Raw genomic sequence first — 19,705 nt, forward strand, 5'->3', positions numbered from 1 at the left:
TGTTCTAGTGCGTGGGAAGGCAGGTGGTCCAGGCTGGGTAGACAGTCCCATGGCACTCGTGGTCCAGGGCCTAGCTTCCTTCTAGCTCACCTTGCCAGCTTCTAGGGTGTTTTCTTCATTTGCACAATCTAAGTTAACTCACCAACACCACCTCCACGTTCCAGGAAAAAAGAAGACATAGAAGGCAAACAATTTCCTCCTGCAGATGTTGTGTACGTCAGTTTTTGCTTCCTTCTCACTGGCCAGCACTTCGACATATGGCCACTCCTGACTGCAAGGCAGGCTGGAGAAAATAGTCTCTGACTAAGTAGGCATCTGTCAAGCTAAAACTACGAGAAAAAGGAAGAGAATGGACACTAGTGGACAATTAGAAGTTTCCGTCACAGCAGGGAGAGAATAGTCCATGCATATGCCACAGTCAAGGGCAAGAAGCCAAAGGGGGTATGAGGGGTTGGGATGGATTCGGGGAGAGCTAGGCTATGTCGGGCATGGTCATTAATCCTTTCACCCAGAGCCTCACGACCTCAACCTTGAATAAAAATCACTCTGAAATTTGCAGTCAGTTTGGTCTATGAATAATTCAGCATGGCTCTCAACTCGGGAAGTATTCGGTTTCTGATGCTTTTTAACCTACAGGAGACACAATAGGTAGCGGTGCCTCAGGGATGCGTCTGCTTTGGTTTGAGTGAGTAGATGGGAGGGAGGAGGGAAGGAAGGAAGGATAAATTGAAGGTGGAGAGGGAGGGAGAGAGAGGAGGGGGAAGGAAAGTTAGGGATAGAACAAACTGCCTCCTTCACGCATCTCAGAAACAAGGACTTTAGCTCACGCCAAGTATCAGGCTCTGGGGAAAGAGCCGTAGTCAGGCTGTGGGAGCTCTCTGGGTGACAGGCACCCTGCCTCCCAGGGCAGCTGCAGGAATGTGACGACTGAGTGTGAGCTCGTCCACCAGGGAGTGGTGATCCCAAGCAGGAACCCGGAACCAGTGTGCACAGCTCCTCTTGGAACGCCCAAGGCTGCAGGACCATCCCTCCTCCTTCTGGCTTGGCATTGTCCCAAGACTAGAAGGGGCAGAAGGAGAGAGATGGGGACTGGGGTCCAAAGGCTGAGCTCAGGCCCCAGTTCTACCTTCCGTGGCAGTGGGACCTTGGGCGGATGGCTGGTGTGTGGTGTGACAGGATAACGGGATCTGGCCAGAGACCGCATATCCTCCAGCCCTACCCCAACGCGAGACAGACGAAATGCAAGCTCTTTATTACTGAAGTGTATCTGCCCTGGTAGACGAGGCTGCCCCACGTAAGGGACCCTTTAATGTAGGCTGAGGGCTCTCGTAGGGGGCCATTTTTCGTTCCTCCTGAATCCCAGAACGACGTAACCCTCCCATGGTAAAGAAAGGTGCATCCCACCAAAAGCATGCCGAGGGAAAGTGAGCGAGAATATCTGTCCAAGATTCAGGCAGAGCAGGTTCATTCCACACCCTTCATGCTTACCCAGGGAGGGAAGTCCCTGGGCTCGAAGGAGAGCCAAGGAGGCACCCCTCCCCATCACATAGGCCTAGAGCACTACCTCCTTCCCCAGGTCCCCCATCAGGCCGGGCGTCATCCTGTTCCTTAGGATGGGAAAGGAGGGTGGGCAGGGCAGGGCAGAGCGGGGATCCAAGTTTCTCTTGAGGCCAGCATTCTCTGACCACTGTTTCTTCATCTTTAAAATGAAAACTGTAAAAACACCGGGACTGTTTCCTCGTGGGCTGACTGGAGGGAAAGCTGAGCCAGTGGAGGTGAAAGCCAATGGCAAGGAGCCTCACCATATGGGTGACCTTTGTTGAGGCGGCCAGTCTCTACTTCGGCAAGCCCTTGCAGGACTGGGGATGGACAGTGAGCGTATCCAAGAGAACAGCAGGCTCGCTGGAGGGGCTCATTGTGGATGAAACCTGTCCCTGCCGGCAAGCTGCCTACATGCTTGTTGGGAACACTCTTGTGACACCTTGAGGAACAATACTCCGTGGTAGACAATCTGGCAGGGGGGCAGGCAGGTGGTTGTACGTGGTTCACACGACTGTGTTGGAAGAGTCCTACAGCCGGCCGCCTGGGTGGCTCAGTTGGTTAAGTGTCTGCCTTCAGCTCAGGTCATGATCCCAGGGTCCTGGGATCGAGTCCCGCATCGGGCTCCTTGCTCCGTGGAGAACCTGCTTCTCTGTCTGCCGCTCCCCCGGCTTGTGAGCACTCTCTCTCTGTGTCCAATAAAGAAATAAATACAATCTTAAAAAAGAAGAAGAAGAAGAAGAGTCCTACAGCCTCCTCCAGTAACAGGCTCCTGGCGTCCTCCTCCATCTCAGGGAGGGAAACTCAAACTTGAGTCCACCTGTACCATCGCCGACCGCTCTACACAGACTGAAATGACCCAAAAAGCTGGGCATTGTCTCTCTTTGGCTCTCAGCAACAAGAGACAGACTCATTCGTAGGCAAATACTCAAAACATTCCAGCCTCAGTCTTTTCCTTCAGATCCTCCCAGCAAGGCTGTTGCCATGACAACCGCTGCTGACCGCCTTCAGGAAGCCGCTGGAGCCCAGGGCGGATGTGCTCCCGCTGTGGCCGCTGGCCCTCAGCATTGCCCACCCCGTGATGCCACAGTCCTGGCAGGTCACCCTACACCTGCACCCGCGCACGCGCGCCGCCACAGCCATCCCCTGCCTGCATTCTTCCCCCTCGGCTCTGTACGGGTGGGTTGCCTGGCGAAGTACAGACCCTTCCTCCTCACCCACAGCTGTGATTCAGCCAAGCGGCGGGCACACGACCCGAGCCGCGGGGCCTGTCCCTTCCCTGCGGTGATTATAGGCAGCCTCGAGGAAGGAACTCTCCCTTTCCTCTGGCCCAGCTGCGGCTGCCAGTGCCTAGGTCTTCTCCCAGATGTTTGCAGTGGGACAGAGCAAGGTCAACACACAAAAAGGAGGCAAGAGAAGCAGAGAGAGAACCAACATCCCGGTGGCAGGGTCTCCAGTTCTGAGCCCCGAGGCCCGGTCCCTGTGGCCCATACTTCGATTCAGAGACATTTCCAGCCTCAGGAGCCAGTATGTTCTGTCATGGCAACCAGAAGGGTCCTGATGGGCGCTCCCTCCTTCCAAGTGAGTTCTCCTTTGTCTCCCATGCTCCCCTCCGCCCCATCGAAAGAAATTCCTTCCCTTCTCTGTCTTGATTTGCATAGCTCTCAAGTGGAGAGACTGCATCTCGTTCCCAGCCTCTGTTCATCTAGGAAATGTTAGAGGAGCAAGAGGGGACAGTGCAGCTTAAAAGGCCCAGGGACTCGAGAATAGGTTCCAGAACTTAGAGAATGACAGAAATGGTTCACGCTGAAGAGAGGTAGAGAGTCGGAAAGGAGCCGGTCCACAGAGCTGGCCAGAGAGGGGAGACGAAGTTGTGTGCTGTGCCAAACTGGCCATATGGGCACCTCCTGGCACTCGCAGCCAGCCCCAGGCTGCTGCCAACAAAAAATGTATTCAGTCCCCACTCAGGTGAGAGGCAGCCAGGCCCTGGCTTCCCTCCCTTTCCTGAGTATTTCCCACTAATATTAGGCCTCAGGCCCTCGGCCCTGACTTAGAGGCTTTACTTTGAATACCAAACCGAACAAGCAGTGTGTGTGTGTGTGTGTGTGTGTGTGTGTGTGTGTGTGTGTGTCCGGAAGGAGCAGGAGAGGCTTTCAAACAAGTGGCTTAGAAATGTCTCACCAGACAGAGTGAGCGTGAGCAAGACCACCATCGCTCACTCAAGGAACATTCCCACAGTGCAGACCAGCACGATGTCGTGTTTGTGCGAAGCTTTTACAAATCACAGAGCTCTCCCTTGCAGCTCTCCGGATCCTCTCAACAACGCGTGAGGGAGTAAAGGCAGGCGTGGCTGCTACATTTACATTTGAGGACTGTACGTTTATAGCGGAGAGATCCGATGCCCAGAAATGTTAAGTGATGTGGCCAAGTCACACAGCACAGAAGGGGTGAAACCCGAGCCCCTCCACAGGCCGTCCAATGGCCTCTGCACCAGTGTTCTGTTCTATCTTGGAGGCTGGAGCCCTGCAGGCCGATTCACTAGCACACATTCTACTGAGCAAACAAACCCGTCCCCACCGGCCCCCCTGAGCAGGCAGAGAGGCGGAACTGGCAGTGCTAAGTGATGGAGCTTTACAGGCATTCCTGAAAAATCTCTTCTGCCCCAAAATATCTCAGATAGAAAGTCATGCTTTAGGAGAAGCACCACACATTTCTTTAACCCTATTAGCCCGCCTGGGTAACCAGGGCTATCCAAAACTGGTTACCAATGGGGCTAATATTCTGAGTCGTGAACATCTTCCTGTGTAGTGATGTGCCTGATATTCAGGTCGGCATCCCCAGAGACACAATGGCAAGACAGGCAAGCTGGTGTTTTTGTTTTCTGTGGGGAGGCTCTGGGCTGCTGGGACTCCCCCATTTCCACAGTGTTGCTTATAGTGCACAGAGAGACCACGGGCTGCTCACTAGCGTCCAGTCACCCTTTACCTTGGGTGCTCAGCCTCCCCTGCAGGGGATGAGGCCATGTCACTGAGTTTCTACCAATTCAATGAGGACAGAGGTGCTCTGGGCTACTTCCAGGCACAATGGAAAAGGGAAATTCTTATGGATTGCTGGAGACTATCGTCCCAAGGGCAACCTTGGAAGCTTTGAGTTGATGAGTGAAAGGTGCCTGTCAGGGGCGCCTGGGTGGCTCAGTCACTAAGCGTCTGCCTTCGGCTCAGGTCATGGTCCCAGGGTCCTGGGATCGAGCCCCGCATTGGGCTCCCTGCTCAGCGGAGAGCCTGTTTCTCTCTCTCCTTCTGCCGCTGCCCGTGCTTGGGCCCTCTCACTCTTTCCCTCTCTCTCAAATAAAGAAAAAAAAATAAAGTCTTTAAAAAAAAAAAAAACAAGGGGCTGTCCCATAGGTCCCTGACTGACATCTAAAGGACTCTCCAAAGCCAAGCTGAACAAACAACCAGGGTTTTGACTTTCCAGTTGTCTCCCCGGTGCCAGGACAGAGTTTGGCGCATAGTACATAGTCTCCAATGTAAGACATCACTGAGTTTAAGGCATACCATTATTTTATGTACCACTAAGAAATTAAAAGTGTTGCCAATTAAACTATGACATCATGCTTTCACTCAGAATTTTTATTTTACATTTATTGAGAATTCTTTTGGATTTGATGAGTCACAGATTTTCATCATAAGTCACTCTTGTGCATAATAAAACGGTGAATAAAAAGTGAAGTAATGGGCGAAGGTATTTCTAGAACTTCTCATTCCAAATCTGATTCCTCTCTCTTTGACTGAGAATCACAATGACCATCTTTTTCTCACATGCCGGCATCTTCCGAGGCCTCAGGAGTCTGGATGATGCAGCGTTTCTCAAAAGAATCCATAAAAGAACGAAGGGTCCTATGTGCAGGGCTCTGCAGCCAACTTTATGATTCTGTGCGTCCAGCTGTATCGCAAGTGCCCCCAAACACGTCTGATTCGCCGCCTCCCCGACAACCACGTGACCCTTATTTATGAAGAGCATGCCCTGTGAGTATTTCGGGATTTTTTTTACTAAACTATTGACACACAGTGTATACATTGTGATGCTGGGGTATCTGGTGTCTGCAAAGGCAGTGACGACCCCACAGAGACAGCCATGTGACCAGCAGCAATTTGAAATATATCCCAATTTCAGGGACATCTGGTGGCTCAGTCAGTTAAGCGGTTGACTCTTGTTTTCGGCTCAGGTCATGATCTCAGGGTCCTAGGATCAGCCCCTCGCCTGGCTCTGTGCTCAGCGAGGAGCCTGCTTGAGATTCCCTCTCCCCCTCTCCCTCCCCCCCTTCCCCAGCTCATGCTGTCTCTCTCTCTCAAATAAATAAATAAATCTTTAAAAAATAAAAACATTTTAAAAATTTAAACTATACTCCGATTTCAGAGATTTTGAGTTGCAGGGGGTGTGTGTCTAGAATTTTCAAAAAATATGCTAGTGGGTTCTCAATAAATATTTGTTGACTGAATGAGTAGATGAATTCTAGTTCCCAGTCTATGACTGAAAATGTTGTGATTTCCTTAGGAAAAGGCCTCTCCATCTTTGGGGATCACACAACAACTCTGAAAAAGCTAAGGTGGCTATCAGTTAGGCAGCTCTTGTTTGAAAATCACAGAAAAGCCAGTCAAAAAGGCTTAAACAATAAGGAAAGGTAAGTCAGATCACATAACAAGAAGTCCTGAAAGAGGGCAGACCCAGCACTGGTAAATTCAGTGACCACTCAGTAGGACCAGTCTCCTTACTGTTTTTCCAGGCCCAGCTGCTGTCATGGTCACAAGCCGCTGCCTTATTCCCAGGCGTCATAACCAGACACGAAATGTCCAGTGGACAAAAAGGGATCCTACCTTCCCTGTGACTTGAAAGGTGAAAAAACCTGTATCAGAAGTTCTCCAGCAAACTTCTCATCGGCCATCCTGGTTCCATGCTTGCCCCTAGGGCAATCCCCAGCAGAGAAGTGTGACCACCAGAATTACAGAAGGGTTTTGAGAACGTCTAATTCCACACCTTCATCGTACCAAGGGGCGATCAAATGGCTTGCCTCTCTCTCAGAATTAATCACCGGTTCTGTAGGACCACCCAGGCCCTCTAGATCTCCAGCCCAGGGGTTTCCCATTGGCTGCCTTCTCCCAGAGGAGACTGGACTGAGAAGCGTGGGGCAGGGCAAAGGAGGGTGAAGGGCAAGAGATTGCCAGCCTAGAAGTAGTTGGAGGCAGCAAGAAAAAGCCTGGTTACTTTACAACGTTCTTAGGAGGAGAAGCTCCAACCCTCAGAGCCTGCTACGTTGGACTAGCAGATCCTCAGAACGAAAGAATTCTCGGGAAACTGTCAGTTACCAAGCGGCTGAGTCGATCCCTTAAGAACCCATAATAGAAGAGATGTGAGTGCAGACTCTGGCGCCTAGAACATAGAGGAACTCCATATATTTATATTTGCTGAAGGAAGGAAGGAAGAAGGAAATGGAGGGAAGGAGTGGGGGGAAAGAAAAGAAACCCACTAAAAATGATTTACATGGAATTATTTACATATTTACATATGCTAGAAAGAACACTGGTCATGAACTCAAATACCTGAACCTCCACTTAGGAGCTGTGTGACCTTGGACAAAACTCCCTTAACCTCTGGCTTTCAAGGAGAGAGATGTTGTGAGGACAAAAAGGAGAAATCAATGTGAAAGCACGTGATGTATAACGGACTTAATAAATGATGGCTGAAGCAGAGACTTTTGTTTCGTATCTTAAAGGGGAGAACAACTGGGAGATTCATCAGCAATAATGCAGAACCTGAGCAGTGTCCCCAAGCCCTCCCCCTTCTCTGGGAGCCTTAGCTCACTTTGCCCCCAGATTTTGCCGGCCCAGCGCAGAGCATGCTGCCATCTGCTGGGAAGAAGGAGGAAGTGAACTCCAAAGCGTCTCTTCATGCCAGGCCATTATGAGGAGCAACCTGGAAAAAAAGGGAAGCATAGGGACCCATCTTCCCTTCCCCTCAGCTGTGACTCTCTTATCCTTTAAGACAGGCAGGGCTCTCATCATTGGCCAACAATTTATAGAAAAATAAGATTTCAATCTGTTTTTCTTTTCAAAAGTGGTAGGATATTATTCAACCTTAAAAAGGAAGGATATTCTGACATGTTACAATGTGAACAAACCTTGAGGACGGTTACGCTGAGACAAGCCAGTCGGTAAAAAGACAAATACTGTGTGATTCCACTTTTATGAAGTATCTTAAGAAGTCAAATTCATAGGAAAAGAAAGTAGAATGCTAGTTGCCAGGGGCTGGGGAGGGGGGAAACTGGGACTTGTTTAACGCATAAAGTTCCAGCTTTGCAAGACGAAAAGTTCTGGAGATAGTTGCACAACTATGTGAATACACAACACTATCGAACTGCACACTTGAAAACCGTCAAAATGGGGGGCGCCTGGGTGGCTCAGTCAGTTAAGCATCTGCTCTCGGCTCGGGTCATGATCTCAGGGTCCTGGGATCTAGCCCCGCGCGTTGGGCTCCCTGCTCAGTGGGGAGTCTGCTTCTCTCCCTCTCAAATAAATAAATAAATAAAATCTTTTTAAAAAAATGGTCAACATGGTAACTTTTATGTTATGTATATTTTACCGCAATGAAAAAAATATTAGTAAGTGATAGAGATAATAAGCACATGGTAGGTGCTTGACTTCAGGCGATGGCATCCCAATAAACATTTGTTGAATGAAGATGGAAAGAAGGGACGCTGAGAAATGGTCTCAGACATCAAGACGAACATGAGAATGGACATCTTTCCTTTCCCAGGATGGTCTTCCAAGTGACTAATTAGTCACCACTGCCTTTTCTTTGGGCTGATAAATTAGTTATCTTTCCTCTTCTCATCTTAACACTAAAATTTTCTGACAATTGCATGGCATCAAGTTCGACATGAGCCAGAACGCCCTTCCTCCCTAAGAACTGTATTTCTGTGATCAGCACTGGGAGAGGCATTCCTATTTGTGTTCATCCCAGAGCTGCAGGTTCCCAGTCTTCCCAGTTCATAGAACTTGAGAACTGCAAAGGCTCTGAGCAACCTCGTGAGATTTAAGAGACTTATCTCCTACCTAATAAAAATATATACATATAAAAAGCATTCTTTTGTTTTTAAAGATTTTATTTTTATTTATTTTATTTTATTTATTCGACAGAGAGAGAGAGAGAGAGAACACAAGCAGGGGAAGCTACAGAGGGAGAGGGGGAAGCAGGCTCCTCACTGAGCAGGGAGCCTGACAAGTGGCTCCATCCCAGGCCCTTGGGATCATGACCCGAAGGTAGACGCTTAACCGACTGAGCCACCCAGGTGCCCCTACAAAAAGCATTTTAATTAGTGACTTATTAAAACCTACAGAGCTGAGAACTGACCTTTAACCACCAGAGACACCCCCACCCCACCCCCACAGCAGCAAGCACCATGCAGGACAAGTTCTTTCCCTTCTCTTCTTGTGACCGGGTTACTGCTCTGCTAGAGGAAAGGTTCTCCTGTGATCAGTGACACTCCAAGGCCCATCAGCCACAGCTTTTGCCCGGGTAACAGGACAGGCTGAGTCTGTTTATAGCAGGACCCTCAGCCTAGAGGCAGGGATCAGATCCTCCAGGGGAAGCAAGACAGAGTGCAGAGAATGAGCCCCCAAATGCACTGGCAGCTGGCTCTGGCTCTGCAATCTCCAGCCCCTGAGGTGGAGCCTCCTGCCTTCGAGCAACCCTGTCTCAACCCAGCTTCTCTGCCTGATCACTGAGTCTCACCCACAAGCAAAGCCAGAACACTCCTTGCCCCTTGCTCACCAGGGGTGTGTGAGGTAAAAGAAGTCAGTAGCTTTCCCCCCAAGAGTCAAAGCCATAAGGTTTCTGACCCTGGGGAGCCCTTGCAGCAGCCTCGGGGTCCGAGCAGCCCCATCCTGACTCCTCACAAAAGCACAAGATTCCCCAGGAGCTGTTGGGCTTTATCTGAGGGCTTCAGAGAGGCCCCTTTGTCTGGTGGTTTTAATGACTACCTTCCATGGAGACCACATCTGACACAGGCTGGTTCCCTGAGACTTGAGCAAGTCTCTGGTCCAACAACATCATTCACTGTGAGCTCCAAATTTTACTCGGATGATGCCTGATCACCCACAGGCTGCCCAGGTCATGCTGAGCTGGGTGGGATAGGATTGGGGGGGGGGATGGGCAACAGTGACATCTCTCCAGAGACAAATACAGGCAGTGGATCCTTCCCAGGAGCTGGGAGCTAGGCAGTGGGTCAGGACCTGAGTGTTTTCCAGATCTCTTACCTCACCCATTAACATACTTTTGGGGGATAGCATTACAACCAGGATGACCACATAATTATCACCTAAGCTGGGAGCCATTAATAATTATGCTGGGAAACAATACAAACCGGGACAGTCCTGGGCATGATGATCGATCACCCATCCCCAGGGAGGAAACAAACCGAAAAGGAGGAGAATCCAATCATTACCATTTTTTGCTCTCTCTTCTAGGATTACAAAACAAAAGCATAAACCTCTCCTCAGCAGAGAAGGCGTGCCGTCAATTTCCAATGGGATACTGAAACCAGCAAGCCGTGAAACTAGGTGTCTTTCACCTCCCCTGGAGCTATTCCCACTTACGTAGTCTGCACCCTTTGGTCAGTGCTCAAATCAGAATAAAATCCAGCTGATAGTCCTCGTTACATGGGGACGGCCGGGACCTCAGGGTGGGAACACAGATTTTTCAGTTGATGATTAAGAAACCACTCCCAGGAGGTGAAGCTTTGGGGAGAATTTCCTCATAGGTAGAGAAACGCGCAGGTTTATTAAGACTGCATGCGGAGAATCGCACAATTCCACATCTGGCCTGCAGGGGGCAGCATCTCTCTAGCAATGATCACACCACAAGCACTACTGCAGGAAACCCATTTAATTGGCCAAGGAGTACGGGTTTGGGTTTTTTTGTTTTTTTGTTTTTGTTTTTTTAATCAGATTAATATATTCCCAATAAGTAGTTTCCACTGTGATACATTTTCATATAGAGATGTTGCTCTTTTTCTATTTACAGTGTTAGGTACATAGTGAGCTTTTAACAAATAAATACTCGTGGACTGATCAGTTGGTTGAAGATAAACCAGACTTGCCTGAGGCATAGAAAGTACAGGGTGAAATGGGAGGAAAAGAACTAGGGATTGGTGACTGTGCACGGAAAAACACTTTCTATTCTGGTTAATAGCTTGCCCGGGGGGAACATGTATTTGAAAATTTCCAAAAGATATTTCTCCAAGAGCAAACCATTATTAATCTAATTCTTTAAAAAAAAAAAAAAACAGTAATCTTGATTGTATACAACTTCCTCCTCATTTCAAAGTCCATCCTCTATCCATGTTAGATAAATGAGTTCCAAGTTTATGCAGGTTTCTACATGTTTGAAGTTTTTACATTTAAACTCATCCCTTTTCAGATGCATCCATTCTAAGTGCCTCTGCCCCTGTCCCCACCCAGATTCTGCAGAGACTGGCTGAAGCTATCAGAGTCCACCCAGGACTTTAGCTGAGTCCCCCTTAACTTCACCGGGCATCCGTGAGCACAGAGCAGGGCACCGCGGCCTGGCCTGGGCTGGCCGTCCAGCAGATATGCATGTATTTTGAGGGGCGTGGGGGGACAGCACCTCTGCTGGGGCGTGCCCTGCAGCCTTCTGAGGCATCTGTGCGCTGCTTAGACTGGGCTCCTCGCTCTGTTTGCCAAGCAGCAGAGGATCAGCACCTTTAATACCACCAGTGACCATGAGCACCCTGATCCCTGGTAGACCCCCTTTTCTGGAGAGATCAGTAGACCCAGGCAGCTTTGGAGGGTGTGGCTAGGAAAAGAGGCGAGCAGACTGTCTCCGGCAGAGGGATGCCCCCCACAGATCACCTGCAGGGTGTTTCAGCTTCACCTGATGACATGGGGCCCACCAACAGCTACTGGCCTTATTACAGGTCCAGGCCCTTCATCTTCCAGGGTCATATTGCTTCACTGGGTAAAGCCTCCGCAGGGAGAGGAGGCAAGGTGGCTAAAGCAGGCGCAGCTCAGAGGGGGACATCTGTGATCCCACAAACCAAGAGGGGACCCACAGCCAGAGGCAGCTGCCTCCCTATCCAACCAGGAGTAAACAATGCCACCTTGTTCCCCCCCTGCCCCCCGGCTTACTACTTGTCCTCTGAGAGAGCCCTCAGAATTGCTGCTGGCCCCAGATCCCAGCCAGGGCCCTGGGCCCTAGGTACCCAGCAGGAAGGATATGGGAGGGAAGGGGCAGGGTCACATCACCCTCCAAACCAGCTGCAGCTGCAGGCGGGTGAACTCAGCTGGGGAGAGGAGCGAGTGGTTAGCCCCTCAGTGAGGGCCCAACCTTAGGAAAGGAGACACTATGGCAAGTGTGCTATGCCACAAACCCAAAAGTCACTGTGATAGGTCCCTCCCTGCCCCAAGATGTGGTAGAAGTGAGCGGCCTTGGCTGAGACATATCTATGGGTCTCAGAAGCAAAGAAAGGGTTAGGAACCCCTGGCGGAAGCAGGTGTCAAGGTGTGGAGGGGAGGCCAGAGAGGCAACATCACAGAGATGTAGCGGGCACAAGAAAGGGCTGTGGGCCCTGCCTACCCCACTCCCCAACCCGAAGGTCTCCAAGCGCAGCCAGGCCCCTCCTGGCCTCACCAGGTGAGCAGCAGGTGAGCACCAGGCAGCACCCAGCTTGGGCCCGTTTGGGCCTGCTGTAAACCCAGGGGTAGGGTCTCGGGTGGGGGTGAGGGAGGTGCCGTCCCGGGCCTTTGAGGGGGAGGCTGGCCGCCAGGTGGAGCCCTGGCCCAGAGGGGAGCAGAGAGGTGCCAGGTAGAGTCAGACCTCCCCCTGCCACCCCTTCCCCTACTGAGGAAAGACCTGGGAGGCAGGGAAGGCCTGCTCCTCACTTTCCACCCCGGGCAATCACCGAGGGGGCTCCTGGCTGTCTTGCCATGATGTGGTAGATGGATTCTCGGAAGCGCTGGTCCCGGCTGAGCCTCTTGGCCACCTCTTTCAGCTCTTCCATGTTGTTGGCATCCAGCTGGGAGGTCATGAAAGACTGGGACGGCTTCACTGGGGAGAGGGAGGCCGTGAGCAGCCCTCTCTCCACCGACGCTTGGCCCGGTCCCCAACACCAGCCCGCCTCCCCCGCCCCCCATCCCACAGGCTGCCGGGCTCCCGCCAGCCTCTCCGCGCCCACCGGCTCCCGGAATCCCGGGAGAAACCCGAGGCCGGTGGAGCCAGGTCCAGGCCGCACTGTCCAGCCTCCGAGCTGGATCAGCACTTCCCAGTCCCCACCCTACCCTCTTCCGGCCGCGTCCCCACCTGCGGCCTCCGACCGTCCCCACGCCAGCAGGGGCACGCGGAGAGCCACACTCACTGTCATTCCAGGAGGTGCTGGACCGGCGCCGGTGGAAGCGGCAGCTCTTGATGCGGCGAGTGGCCGCCTTGTGGATGTACACGGAGTTCTTCATGATGACCGGCATCTTGGCCTCCAGCTCCGCGTTCCGGATGCACTCCTCGAAGAACCCTGCGGCCGCAGTGCCGCTGCGTCCTTCCCGCCCGGCTCCCGGCTCCTGCCCCCCGGTCCCGCCCCCCGCCTCCCGCCCCCCGCCTCCCGGCCCCACGGCTCCCGCCTCCCGCCCCACGGCTCCCGCCTCCCGGCCCCACGGCTCCCGGCCGCCGCCCCCAGGCTCCCGGCTCCCGCGGGAAATGTGCGCAGCTGCCCACCCGCCCCCGCAGGGCACCGAACTCCCCGCCGCGCCCCCACCCAGGTGCGAGGGCCTGAGGAAGCCCGAGCCCAGGACGCGCCTGCCGCGGGAGTCGGGAAAAGAAACTCCCTCCGTAGCTCGGGGGCCACCTGATGCACACCAGGCCCCGTGCGGCGCTCCCGGCCCGGGTCCCGGCTCCGCAGGGTCTGGACTCCCGCGGGGCCTGAGCCCGAGGGCTGCGGGCTAGCACCGGGGCGGGGCGGGGCGGGGGGGGGGCGGGCTCACTTTTCAGATGGCTCACGTCAGCCCGCATCCTCTCCTCCTTCTCCTTGTTCCGCACCTTGGAGTTGAGCCCTTGTTCCAGGCTCCGCAAGGCCCCCTCTGCCTCCCGCAGACGCCTCTCCAGATCCATGCGGACCTTCACCTCGGCCTGAGGGTAGAGGGAAGACAGACGAAAGTGGGGTCCTGGGGAGCAGTTGCCATCTCCCGTGGAAGCCTTCCCTGGTCACCCCCTGGCTCAAGCGGGCCTGCTCGCCCCTGGCCTTGGAAGGAAGTTACCACGTCCTGCTTCGTGTCTCGAGCCCTTGACCATCTGATGGCCCAGGCTCAGCCCCTGCACCGGGCAGGGGTCTACCAATGCTGCCCCACCCCAGCAGCGGGCTCACTGCTCCCCCAAATGGTGGCTCCATCGCCTGCCCCTAGCGGGTCAGACTGGCAGAGATAATTGAGGTAGCTGCCAGGTAGAGATGTGAGAGGGAAGGTCCCGGAACACAGGCCGCGCCGAGCGTCCGGGCCAGCACCTTGAGCTCCCGCTCAGCCTGCTGCTTTTCTGCGGTCAGTTCCTGCAGCGAGTTCTGCAGCGCCTGGGACTGGCTCGAGTAGAACTCCCGCTCCTCCTCCAGGGCCCGAGAGCGCTCCTCGTTCTCCTTCATCCTGCCGGGGCCGAAGAGGCGCTCAGTGCGCGCTCACCCAAGGGGCTTTCCAGCGGGAGGGCAGCCCCTCCTAGAGACCTGGCTGGAGAAGCCCTGACACCCAGGCTTCCTGAGCCCCAGAACTTTCTGGGTTCTGTCACTCAGGGGATGAGAGGAGTGGTGTGGACGGTGAGGGGAGCCCCTGGCTTGGAGTCAGAAGGCTGGAGTCTTGGGTCCTGGTGTTGCTAGTTCTGTGACTTCAGGAAAGTCCTATCAACCCTCTGAGGCTCAGTTTCCTCATTTGTACAAAGGAGCTACGAGGAGAAGACCTGCCCAGCCTGCCACAAAGTACTGTTAGGCGGACCTAATGCCTGTCCGTGTGGTTCACACCAGTGCAAGAGAGAATGATCAAGTCAGCTCTGGGGAAGGAAAATTTTCTTCCCCTTTGTCTCATGGGGAAACTGAGTCTTAGGCATAAAGGAAGTGAGTGATCTACCTGGTCAGTGCCAGCTAGAACCCAAGAATCTGTGTGTGCAGTTCAAGGAAAGTTATCAAACTGGACTCTGGGCTTGAAGGGGCTCTCACCGCTTCTCAGCCAGGAGCTTCTCCTCCAAGAGCTGCTGCATCTTCTCTTCTATCTGCCTCAGGTTGCTGTGGAGACCCCCACTGGGAGGGGGCTGCTCACTCTGATTGGCCAGTGTCTGCAGCTGGTTCTCATTCTCCTCCAGCATTGCCAGGGTTTTCTTCTTCTCCATGGAGAGTTCCTGGCATGGAGGGAGGGAGGGACGGAAGAGAAAGAGCCTAATTTAGGTTCTCCAACATGGCTGCCCTCACCTGCCTTTCAATTTCAGGGAGTGATGCCCTCCTCACTCAGTCTTCTAGGAGAGATACCTGAAATACCTTCCTTCTTCCCTGGAGGTAAAAGGCCAACGAAGTGAAGAGGCAAGGTTACTCTCCATTGAGGGACTCGGGGAGGAGCCCAAAGCAGCTTCCAGGGAAGTTGGCATCTATACAGCTGGGGCCCAAGGGCACCATGAACTTCAGGGGTCTTTATTGCTCCAGGGATGAGTGAGGGAGTGTGTTGGGCTCATGAAAAACACCCAAGAGGAGCCAGCCCTAGAACAGACTTAGACGTCATCCCCATTTATCAGGCTGGGGTCTTGTACTACCCCCAAATTTTGGAGTTGGAACACTCCACAAGAACCATCTCTCATGATGTGAAATGGAAAGATAAACAAATAAAAGCACCACAAACAAAGCCCCAGTCACTTGAGAGAGAATAGAAACCTTGCAGCCTTCAAGGCAATTCATGAATTCAGTAAACATTAGCAACAGTGCCAGCCTCCTGCTAGGTGCTGGGCTTGTAGAGACCTTAAGGCCCAGTCTAGTGAAGTTCACAGTTTGCAAAATACAACCTAGTGTCCTATAACAGATGTGCGAAGTTCTGCAGGAGCCTAGAGCTCAGAGCAAACCCTTGCCTGGGAGAGTCAGGGAAGCTTGGCTATGGTGATGTTGGAGTTGAGTCTTAGAAGGATGGATGTGTTCTCCAGGCAAAGAAGAGGTGAAAGGACGTTCTGGGTGGAAGGAACAGCTTGGGCAAAGGTGTCGAGTCTGAAAGAGCTTGGCTTCCTCAGGACACATGAGCTCTGGTTTAGAGTAGGGGTCAGACTGTCTTTGTGCAAGGTGTGGAGGGACAACCAAGGGAAAGTTGGGGAGGAGGGGCTGGGGACAAAGTTGGCATTTTGTCCTTGATACATGCCACCTTCTTCCTCCCCCTCAGTTTCTGTGTCAAATGGAGGTAACATGACAGTTGATTTCCCTTCATGATCAGTTTCACCCAGGAGCAGCTAAGTGAATGAGCCACAAGAAGGAAGAAGTGGGTGGTTCTACCACCCACTCTAATCAATCCTCCATCTGGCATAAAAATATAAACACTGAAGAAGGTGGATTTCCCAAGGCCATAGTCAGAGCAGGACAAATTTGAATTTGCTCCTCTGGGTCCTGCATTAGGCCTCCTGTGCTCACTGGTCCACAGAGAAGAAACCTTTTAGATCAGCACTCCATCATGCTCCGTTCCCCTGGTGGAGAACCTTCTGGGGAAATGCTGTTGGAAAAACTAGTATCATGTAGCCCAACCAACCAAGCCTGCCTCCAGGCCAACCAGCTGACCAGTGGCCCCTCACCTCCAGCGTCTGCTGCAAGGACTCTGTAAGGTGCCTCAGCTCCTTCTTCTCTTGCTCCACACCCTTGAGGCATCTTGCAGTCAGTTCTAGCTCCCTGCAGGGACAGAGGGCTGGGTATGGCAGTGCCCACCCCCCCAATCCCCTCTGCACACAGAAATGCTTCTGCTTCACCTCCCGATATGGCTCAGAGGGGTCCTTGGAAGGCCAGCCCCTCTCTGCACGGTGGGGTCCTGACAGCAGCTGTAGGGACCTGGGCCTGAAAGAAGGAGATCCCAGCCAAGTGGGGTTGAAGTCACTTGCTCCAGGTATACAGGCATCTGTCAGGTCGGATAAACCCAGGACCACCCCACAGGCGAGAGAAGCATTGGAGAAACCTGGCCCCACCTCCCGTCTTCCCGGGACAGACCCTGCTAGAACCCCTAGTTACTCTGACTTGGGACATGGCTGAGGCCCTTCTCTGGGGTGGTATCCCCTTTGCTGCTTTCTTAACAAGCCTGGGCCCCCTCAGGCATTTACCTCTCTGGTTTCCCTTCCTCCTGCTTGAAACGCCTTTCCCTTTTCTCCTGCCCAGTCTCCTAAATCCTACCCATCCTTCAAGTCCCGGCTCGATCAAACCTCTCTTCACGCCCAAAGGATCACATGTATACCTTAATTCCTATGACACAGGGAGTCTGCACTGTGCCTCCTAGTGCCTGATTATATATTACTGTGTTGATCTTTCTTGGGTGTGAGCCTGGTTTTCCCAACCAGATCGTAAGATCCTGCATTGTAAGATAAGAGAACTTATCTTCTATTCCAGTATCTGGCACGGTTCTGGAGATAAGCAGGTGCTCCGCCATTTACTTGGTAAGATTCTCAGAGCTTCTCCCTCCCCGAAGCACTTGTTTAATTGACTTCCTTTTATAAGGTTGTTGGCAAGAAAAGCCTTTCTGGGCTAACACTGATTATCAGTTGAGGAGGAGGAGGACGACAACCACCACCACCAACAGTACCCAGAGCATTAGTCTCCAAATTCCTAGATAGCCTGAATCAGAGTGACCTGGAGAGCTTTTATAAAATACAGATTTCTGGGCCTTACCTTCGAGAGACTCTCATCCTGTTATATGATCGTACTGTGCCACTGAGCAACTGGGTTTGCAAACCATACACAGGACTAAAGATCCCAGGGGACGTCGTTAGCCAGAACGAGAAGGGACTGAGCAGGGGATGTGGAGGGTCTTGGCTAACAGCGCCTCCAGGCTGACTTGTTCCCGTCTGCCTCTGGGTAAGCAAGGCTTGACAGAGACACAAGGGGCTGGTTGCGGGGCGGGGGGGAGGGGAGGGCAGGGCACCGGTCTGTACCTGCCGGTGCCTCACGTCCGGTTTGTGTGGGGTCTACAGCTCCTTCTGGGCTGCCCCGAGGCCTGGAGCAGCACTGGGAAGGTAGACCCAAACCAAGCCATCAAGTAGTGAGGCTCTCCTGGGTGAGACCTCCCTGAGCCTGATGGGAGACGTGGGTTCTAATGCCCTGCCCGAGGCGCACCTTCCTCCCACCCCCTCCTGGGCACCACCACTACCTTTTGATCTGCTCCTGTTCCATTTTCAGCTCCTGCACCACCTCCTCAAACTGCTGCTTCTCGGCCTCCAGCACCTGGTTAAGGCGCTCAAGCTCCTGAAGAGAACCAGAGGGGAAGAGAAGTGTCATGGGCAGCAAAGGGCCCCTGAGGTCAGGAACCGCCACTCTGGTCCAGAGCCCCCCCCGGGATGCAGTGCAGGCCGGGCCGTATGCGAGCAGACTCGGGGCTAAGTCCCGAGGAGCCCTGGTCCCACTCAGCGACACCCAGTGTCAACAAGCCCAAAGTCTGTGCTGGGCTCAGCCTTATCAAACACACTGATCGTGCTGCAGCCAGGGTTTAGAAAGGATCCCGATGTCGTTTCCCTGTGACTGGAGGTGATGATCATTCTAGATGTCTACTCTGCTGGGCAACTCCGGTGGCTAACAGCCTCAGGCGTGCTGGCCGGCTCTCAAGTGCTGGAGGAAATAGGAGTGAATGTGTATTTCTCTTAAAGATCCCTAGAGTGCCATTGGTTAAGGATGGCGAAGGAAAGCCATTCCCAACCCCAAAGTCAGAAAATCAGGACTCTTTCTTCCTCGGGGCATCTAGGAAGTTAACCAGCCCAGGTGGCCCCAGCTTTGCCTGTGCTTGGCCGGAAGGACACAGGAGAGCCAGAAAACGCCAGGCAGGCCCCCAGGCAGGGCCAGACTCCTCCGGGCAGGAATGCTGGCCAGAACCGTATTTTTCCAGCAAGTATGTGCCTTCCACGGGTCCCGTTTTCCTGGGCCTCACCGGCAGGTGGGGCTGCAGGGTGCACTTCGAGGGAAGCTTAGCTGGAAGCAGTTTTGTGACAACTGCTTTGCTCCTCCGTAGTTCACAGCACGGGAGGGTATAATTTCTAGAATCTCAGATGACAGCAGGCCCTGGCAATGCCTCCAAGAACCAGAGAGTGAAACTGATGCTCCTGAAGATAACACGGCAAAACAGTCATTTGGCTTTTCCTAACCCTCCTCCCCTTGTTGGCCCCAGGTCTATGTGATACAGTGCGTTTCCCGCCTAAGTCCATAACCACGTGCCCAGGCCGCACTGAGTGCTGGGCGACGGTCAGAGAAATGGGCAGCCATGAATCAGAGCCCTCTACTGTCAAAGACACTTGAAAGGTGCGTCGGTCTTCGTCACACACTCGAATCTCGGGATCAGTTTTCCGGCCAAGAGGTGGCCCGGGCTCTGCTTGAATGGCTCTCATGACAGGGCATTTGCCCCCAATTAAGACAGCCTGTTTCACTCCAGAACAACCTGCTCAAAGCTCTTCCTTCCGGGTTCAACCTCAGCACAGGCCCTCTCTGAAAGTTACAACAAGAAGCACTGAGGAAGGGCTGCAGACTTTGCCGAAAGTTTTGTGGGGCTCAAAGGAGGGGGCTAAATCTCATTTATGGAGCAAAACTGCCCTCCAACACCCCCACAGCCGCGTCTGTCCTTCGACCAAACTCTCCCTTCAGCTGCCTCCCTTGCTGGGAACTTGCTGCCTCAGATACCATCTCGTCTTAAGCCCTTCTCCTCAGCCTTGAAGCCTGAAGACCCCAGCCAGCAAAGGAAGAGCCAGGGAACAGTGCCTAGCAAAACAGAAGACTGGCAAAGCCAAGGACACAGCCAACTTGTGGACACCCTGAGTCCCTCAAGTACACCTAGGAGAGGGGGCAGTCCGTTTCATCCACCAGTGCCATCTGAGCCCAAATCTGCCTCCTCATAATTTCCATCAGTAGGTCTGCCTTCTCCCC

The 19,705-nt window shown here is 53.1% G+C and overlaps 1 protein-coding gene across 1 annotated transcript in view; it reads right to left on the reverse strand.

The window, feature by feature from the left end:
- Nucleotides 1-10,492: 10,492 nt before the first annotated feature.
- PLEKHD1 (pleckstrin homology and coiled-coil domain containing D1) overlaps nt 10,493-19,705 on the reverse strand; it is a 30,799-nt gene continuing 21,586 nt past the window's right edge. The window contains exons 7-13 of the mRNA XM_028097841.2: nt 17,949-18,043; nt 16,393-16,486; nt 14,795-14,973; nt 14,099-14,231; nt 13,584-13,728; nt 12,968-13,117; nt 10,493-12,660 (exon numbers count right to left, since the gene is read on the reverse strand). Coding sequence (XP_027953642.1) covers nt 12,491-12,660; nt 12,968-13,117; nt 13,584-13,728; nt 14,099-14,231; nt 14,795-14,973; nt 16,393-16,486; nt 17,949-18,043 — 966 coding nt within the window. The 3' untranslated portion in view covers nt 10,493-12,490. The remainder of the gene's footprint in view (nt 12,661-12,967; nt 13,118-13,583; nt 13,729-14,098; nt 14,232-14,794; nt 14,974-16,392; nt 16,487-17,948; nt 18,044-19,705) is intronic.

Source organism: Eumetopias jubatus, unplaced genomic scaffold (assembly GCF_037043125.1).
Source record: "Eumetopias jubatus isolate StellerSeaLion01/CBP00866 unplaced genomic scaffold, mEumJub1_p1.0 scaffold_7, whole genome shotgun sequence".
In the NCBI taxonomy this organism is placed as follows: domain Eukaryota; kingdom Metazoa; phylum Chordata; class Mammalia; order Carnivora; family Otariidae; genus Eumetopias; species Eumetopias jubatus.